General features: G+C 31.9%; 1 protein-coding gene across 11 annotated transcripts; it reads left to right on the top strand.

Annotated features, from left to right (window-relative positions):
• Positions 1–829: 829 nt before the first annotated feature.
• Positions 830–5920, top strand: LOC137828069 (subtilisin-like protease SBT3.8). Of its 11 annotated transcripts, none has more exons than XR_016517330.1 (10): positions 830–1151; positions 1242–1333; positions 1438–1535; positions 1627–1782; positions 2008–2678; positions 3514–3605; positions 3690–3932; positions 4012–4126; positions 4454–4636; positions 5119–5920. XR_016517330.1 is itself a non-coding variant. In XM_068634489.2 (10 exons), exons 1-10 carry the CDS (start codon positions 1041–1043, stop codon positions 5673–5675), a joined length of 2328 nt encoding a protein of 775 aa, XP_068490590.2. In that variant the 5' UTR covers positions 830–1040; the 3' UTR covers positions 5676–5920. The 11 variants fall into 11 exon arrangements, 5 of the variants coding, with proteins under 5 accessions (XP_068490590.2, XP_090153410.1, XP_090153409.1 ...); XR_016517331.1 differs by having other exon boundaries at positions 4440–4636; XM_068634489.2 differs by having other exon boundaries at positions 4444–4636.
• Positions 5921–7044: the final 1124 nt, after the last annotated feature.

The raw sequence follows: 7044 nt of genomic DNA, 5'->3' as shown, positions 1-7044 counted from the left end.
AAACCTACATTTTTTTGTCCTTTTACTTTTCCATTAGAAAAAATCTGGCATGGTACAGGTCCAGAGGCAGTGATAGCTAGTAAAAAACAGTAAAAGCAAAAAAGTTCAGAAAAAGAAAAAGGTTTCAATGATAGTGGGATGATCATGGCTTTTGGGACGACATAATAAAACCCTTATATTAAAAAAAATAGATATAACATTTTAAAAATAATGTACCATTTTGATTAATATTTCCAACATTTATCACTATAATTAAGTATATACACTACTAATTATTACATTACAAAAGCTTATTCATTTAAAAAATTGATTCCAAATTTATGTATCATAAAATTGTTTCAGAACCCAAATTAAATAGAGATATAGGTGAATTATAATATATAAATGAATTACAAATATGGTTTCACTAAATTAGTTTTCTAAACTTACATTAAATTTAAAGGTTACTTTTTTAAATAGTATTGAAATCTAACAATCTTACCCTATCAAATCAATGTTTGTGAAAAATAGACAAAAACTTCCCTTTTCCCTTAACCAACAGTTCCTGAGAAATATTTATATTAATCTAAAGATTCTTTCTTCTGAGTTTGATTTGACATATTTTTTCAATTTAGTTATATGTGACAAAACAAAATAGATTTTACATCACATGAACATTTATGACATTGACCAAAGAGTAAAACAAATTGATGGAATGGCACCATTCAAAACCACTTTATATTACTATTTTAATTATATTATTTTGTATTTTAATATATATTATTAAAATAAGTTGTAAAGTGGGAGTGTTTTGTTTGATATGATATGATATGAAAGAAACATTTTTATTATGCATATTTTTCATCAGAATAAGCATAAAAATGACAAAGTGCTCTGCACAAAAGGAAAGGACCCAACTTCTTTTATTTTCAAAAAAGTTATATTTTATGCATCATTACATACTAAGAATGCAGCTTTATGAAGCACACAAGAACTTGCAACAACTTTGTGTTGTTTTTATGCATTTGGAAACCCTTTGAAACTCTCCTTACTATTAGATTATGGATACCAATTCAAGAAACTGGAGATGGGCAAGAATGGCCCAATTGCTTGCAGCTTCTGCTCTTCTTTTGCTGCAAAACTATGTGGCCATTTCTGCAGATACAAGCTCTGTGAGTGCAACTCAAGTTTCTAATTCTACTTTAGTATACATGTTCATACATATATGAATGCATAGTATCTGAATAAATGCTTCTTTCTAGGTGCACATTGTATACATGGGAGATAAGATATATCAAAAACCAACACTTACTAAAAAGTATCACAACAAGATGTTATCCTCACTTCTAGGAAGGTATGGTTTGTGGCCTTCACACACTCCTTTTCCCATTATCTTGTGATACTTCAATGAAGATCAATAAATAAAGTAACTGCAAGTGTTTTCTTTTTGTTCTGAAGCAAAGAAGCTGCAAAGAGTTCAATTCTTTACAGCTACAAGCATGGTTTTTCAGGGTTTGCTGCAAGATTGACAAAACATCAAGCAGAAGCAATAGCTAGTATGATCCTTGCATTAATTATGATGTTGATTGTTGTTTAACCAATCTCAGAGCCTTTTAAAAGTTATATAATTTATACCATGTAATGCAGAGTTTCCTGGGGTAGTTTCTGTCATTCCAAATGGCATTCACAAACTCCACACAACCAGAAGCTGGGACTTCATTGGGATCCATCATTCCACTTCTAAATCTGCTTTGTCTAACAGCAACTTGGGTGAAGGAGCTATCATAGGTGTAATAGACACAGGTAATAATTGGTAGTTAAAACCTTAATATCTAATTAGATACTAATTTAGAAACCATTTATCAGTAATAGAAATTAATTTAGAAAGCAATACTTTTTTTAGTTTGTAAAATAGTTTCTAAATTAGTCAATATATGATTATTTTTAGTTTCTATTTAATGATTTTCTAGTAGTGAACTACGTTGCAAATGTAGCTATGTAACAAATAAGAATTGTGGTTTGTTGAAGGCATTTGGCCAGAGTCTGCAAGTTTCAATGATGAAGGAATGGGACAAATCCCATCAAGGTGGAAAGGAGTTTGTCAAGTGGGAGAGCACTTCAACTCCACCAATTGTAACAAGAAGATAATAGGTGCAAGATGGTTTCTGAAAGGAATAACTGATCAGACTAAGAAGCTTCTTCATGGAAACAACACCAATGAATATCTCTCAGCAAGAGATGCTATTGGCCATGGCACTCACACAGCTTCCACAGCAGCTGGAAACTTTGTTGGAAATGCAAACTACAGAGGACTTGCTTCTGGTTTAGCTAGAGGAGGAGCACCTTTGGCTCACTTAGCCATCTACAAGGCTTGCTGGAACTTTCCAATTGGAGATTGCACTGATGCTGATATCCTGAAAGCTTTTGACAAGGCTATTTATGATGGTGTTGATGTTCTAACTGTTTCTCTTGGCTTTTCCATTCCCTTGTTCTCATATGTTGATCAACGTGATGTAATAGCAATTGGTTCTTTTCATGCAACTGCTAAGGGAATCACAGTTGTTTGTTCTGCTGGAAATTCTGGTCCTCTCTCTCAAACCATTACAAATACTGCACCATGGATCATCACAGTTGGAGCAACCACCATAGATAGGGCCTTTCCAGCTGCCATCACTCTTGGAAATAACCGCACTGTGTGGGTATGCTGCAACTATTTCCAAATCAAATTGGTGAAATATGCTGATACTTTATACATGGTTTGGACTTTTGGTTCTATAGAAAAAAGTAACACTAATTTTAGTTTCTGAAAATTATAGGACAGATCTGACACCAACACCAATAAATCATGAGTTACATTCAACCCAAAATCTTAAAACAATAAGTTTTTGACTCATATTATTGTTCTTAGTCCGAAACTGAATATTTCCTATCAATGTCCTCACTTCTTTTTCAGATGTTCGAGAGGTGGGTATCAGTAGAAATACTTTGATGCTCAATTTAATAAAAATTACTTCTATGGTTCAGTATTAGAATCATCAGTTTGAGGCCCCTTCTATTTATAGTGTTTGCTTTTTTTTGACAAAAAAATTACTTAGACCCAATGATCGCTTAACCATACTTTACAACCATATTTTACAATCCCTAATAAGAATTAATGCTCTTATCCATTTGTTAGGATATGGACACTGTTTTGCCGACCGTTCGACAACTCAAACGCTGTCGGTCGGTATTGTTACAGAATGACCTTCACCTTCTCAGTCAAGCTTTTGACTCTTCGTCGATTCTATTCATCGATCCTAGACATAACAATTATACTCCTTAAGAATTTTTAACCAATGTGGATTCTAACTCATACTTGGCTACAAATAGTTAGCTATGATAAATTCATTGATCTCCACTTGAGTTATATCAACAGCGATTTATAATTGGCTAATAGTGCAAATTTTTACACTGTAGTGCAAAGAAATTAACTCACCTGAAGTAATATTTATGGGAATTAAAAGTATATTTGAACCTGTGATTATTGCTATATAGGGACAGTCCATTGATACTGGAAAACATAATCTTGAATCTGTTGGGCTCACATATTCTGAACGTATTGCTCTGGACTCATCAGAGAATTTGGCGTGAGAACTCCCTTCAGTTTTACCATTTCTTCTATGTTGCATTCTTGTAAATTTTGTATTTACTGTTTGTGTCTTCCTTTCAAGCAAGGATTGCCAATCTGGAAGTCTAAATGCAACTATGGCAGCAGGCAAAATTGTTCTATGCTTTTCTGTATCAGATCAACAGGACATTGTTTCTGCATCACTTGCAGTGAAAGAAGCTGGAGGAGTTGGACTAGTATATGCACAATATCATGAAGATGGCCTCAATCAATGTGGTTTGTTTCCATGTATCAAGGTAGATTATGAAACGGGAACACAGATATTAACCTATATTAGACGATCAAGGTGAGCTAACATACACAAACTGATGATGACATTGTTTTCTAAAATGCTCATTTTGGTTAATATTATGCATATCTGAAAGGTTTCCAACAGCAAGCCTGAGTTTTCCCACGACTGTTATTGGAAAATGGGCATCACCACGAGTTGCTTCTTTCTCGTCTAGAGGACCCAGTAGCATGTCTCCCACAGTGCTAAAGGTATATATCTGGACCTCAACTTACATGCCTGACTTATTTTTAATCAAACCAGATTTTTTTTTCAGAAACTTTGAGATAGGAGACTCGGACACATATCTTAAATAGTGTATCCGTGTCGGATACATGCATCAGATATCGATATTTATATATGATACTTGTATGACACGGTGAAGTGTCAAATTGAAGGAATATTTATTGAATTTCTATAAAAAAACTAAGAAACTTGCCATGTAAACAAATAACTATTGCTCTTACTCCACTTTTAATTCCATGATATCATCATTAACCTGAACTTGGGGGATGATTCATGGAGGTAGCCTGATATAGGTGCTCCAGGTGTGGACATTTTGGCTGCATTTCCTTCGAAGGGAACTACAAAGAACACTGGATTTGCATTCTTGTCTGGAACTTCAATGTCTTGTCCTCACGTGGCAGGAATAGCAGCTCTCATGAAATCCAAGAACCCAACTTGGTCACCTGCAGCCATAAGATCAGCTCTGGTAACAACAGGTGAGTGAGTCACTAAAAAAATATTAAATAAAAACTAAATTTATAAACTAAAATAATTGGTTAGATTAAATTAGATGTTATTTTATAAATTAAAAAAATTATTAATTTGTAAAGTAGTTTTTATTATTAACACAAATAATAAAAATAATATCTAATTTAGTTAATATAGTGACCAATTATTTTTTATCTCTAATTTTAATTATTATTTAATAATTTTTTTTGCAGTAAGTAAAAATCAATAGATACTAAAAATTTAATAATAATACATTAAAAATCCACATTTTTTATATATATTTATTCCATCACATCAAAGTTATATACAACTCTCAAGATTAAAGTATCATTTTCTTTAAAAATTACATCTTTACATATAATCTCCAAATTAACCATTTTTCTATACATTGATAACTTGATGATTGCTTAACTATTATTGAACTAACGTATCATTGCTCTAACTATTATTGAACTAAAAAATTATGCAGCATATCAAACTGGAACAGATGGAAATGTTATATCTGAAGAGGGTTCTACACACAAAGCAGCAGACCCTTTTGACATTGGTGGTGGACACATGGATCCCAACAAAGCAATGGATCCAGGATTAATATATGACATAACAACAGAGGATTATGTCCAATTCCTCTGTTCCATGGGTCACAGTAGTGCATCCATTAGCAAAGTGAGCAACACCACCACAAGTTGTAAGAAAGAAAAGCACCAAGCATTGAACCTCAACCTTCCATCCATATCAGTTCCAAACTTGAAGAACACTGCAACAGTAATGAGAAGAGTGACAAATGTTGGGAACATAACTGCTGTCTACAAAGCTCTAGTGAAGGTTCCATTTGGCATAAAAGTGAGAGTTGAACCTCAAACTTTGAGTTTCAACTCAGATGCACGCGTGCTTAGCTTCAATGTCAGTTTTCTGTGCACTCAGAAGTTTCATGGAGATTACAGATTTGGTAGCTTGACATGGACAGATGGGAAGCATTTTGTGAGGAGCCCGATTGTTGTGAGGAGCATGCAGTTTGGATCTTGAGTGGATGTTACGTGAAGAAATATTAATACACAATTTGTTGTTTGGAGAGACTAAACACAGCACATTCTTTATGTGAGCACATGCAGCATAGATATTCTGAGGAAACAGAACTCGATCCTCATGGAATACACTGTCCCATGTTAAGATTAAAAACGTTTCTTGAGATTGCTACTAACATTTATATATGTTCTCGTAAAAAAGGGAACTTTTCACCGGATGAAGAATAATTGACTTCGTTTTGGTCATTCAGTGTTACCTTCACTTCTTCTCTTCTAACTCCTTAGGACGCATTCTATTCTTCTCTCTCTCGATAGGATACTTTAAAAAAATATTCCCACAATCAAATGTTTAATATTCGGTCTAATAAATACATAAAAATAATGTACATTTCTTTTAGTTGTTTTTGGGTTGAGATTAATATATGAATCGTGATTAAAACGTAAATTTTCATATAATTTAATCTTATTATTATTTTTTAATCTTAATACATTTTAAACATTTGTCAAAGGAGTAAAACATCTCAAAACTATTTGTCCAATATAGCTTTAAAATGAAATTTTGAAGAGCAAATGTGAATAGTAGACTATTTAAACATGCAACATTTCATACATAGCTTTAAAGGTAAATTTAAGAGTGAATCAAATTATCTAAAGAAAAATTATGGTTACTAAGCAAAAAGAGATTTCATCACATGCATCAAGCAACGGTCGTATTCTTGAAGCATATAAGTGAAAAATGTTAAACATTTGTGTTCTTCACCTTCTCAATTTACCACCTTGTGACAATTCTTATCATATCCTTCCTCTGAGAGTTATTCGTGTTACCATTTGCTACGTGTGATTGTTTTAAAGAGATGAATAACTTTTTCCATTATTTATCTTTTTTTTCTTCTTTTTTATTTTATACATTACAATAATATTTTTGAGATTCAAAATACTAAAATTTCAAATTATAATTAAAATTAAAATGTAAAATAGTATACAAAATGAAAAAAAAAATTGTTATCTATTTAAAAATAAAAAAGAATGAAATAGTTATAAAAAAAATTACACTATCTCTTTATTTAACCTTTTTTCAATATAAAAAGTTTAACAACCTTGCATAAAGATATGTTTAACAATTATAGAAAAACAAAAGGCAACAAAACTAATGTAAACCAATTTAGTTCAAATTTTATATTAAATTAAAATAAAACCCAAACGAGTTTGAGTGTTATATTGAACATGACTTCCTAATAAAAAAACAACCATGTGGAATCCTAAACGCCCCTAATATTTCATGTCTATAATAAAATGAAATAATAATTTTAAATCAATTTAAAACCTTATTCTACTTTCTAAAATAATTAAATCAATGATAAAACACTATT

The sequence above is a fragment of the Phaseolus vulgaris genome, chromosome 11, assembly GCF_051622355.1.
Source record: "Phaseolus vulgaris cultivar YP4 chromosome 11, ASM5162235v1, whole genome shotgun sequence".
Lineage (NCBI taxonomy): Eukaryota > Viridiplantae > Streptophyta > Magnoliopsida > Fabales > Fabaceae > Phaseolus > Phaseolus vulgaris.
Note: the sequence above shows the minus strand (reverse complement) of the source record. Positions and strands in the feature narration are given on the sequence as shown.

What these genes read in the sequence shown, in the direction of transcription:
- LOC137828069 (XM_068634489.2), top strand. Translation starts at nt 1,041, where the DNA reads ATGGATACCAATTCAAGAAACTGGAGATGGGCAAGAATGGCCCAATTG. An exon ending in GACTCATCAGAGAATTTGGC is followed by an intron (nt 3,606 to 3,689) that starts GTGAGAACTCCC and finishes CTTCCTTTCAAG; the next exon opens with CAAGGATTGCCAATCTGGAA. An exon ending in ACCTATATTAGACGATCAAG is followed by an intron (nt 3,933 to 4,011) that starts GTGAGCTAACAT and finishes CATATCTGAAAG; the next exon opens with GTTTCCAACAGCAAGCCTGA.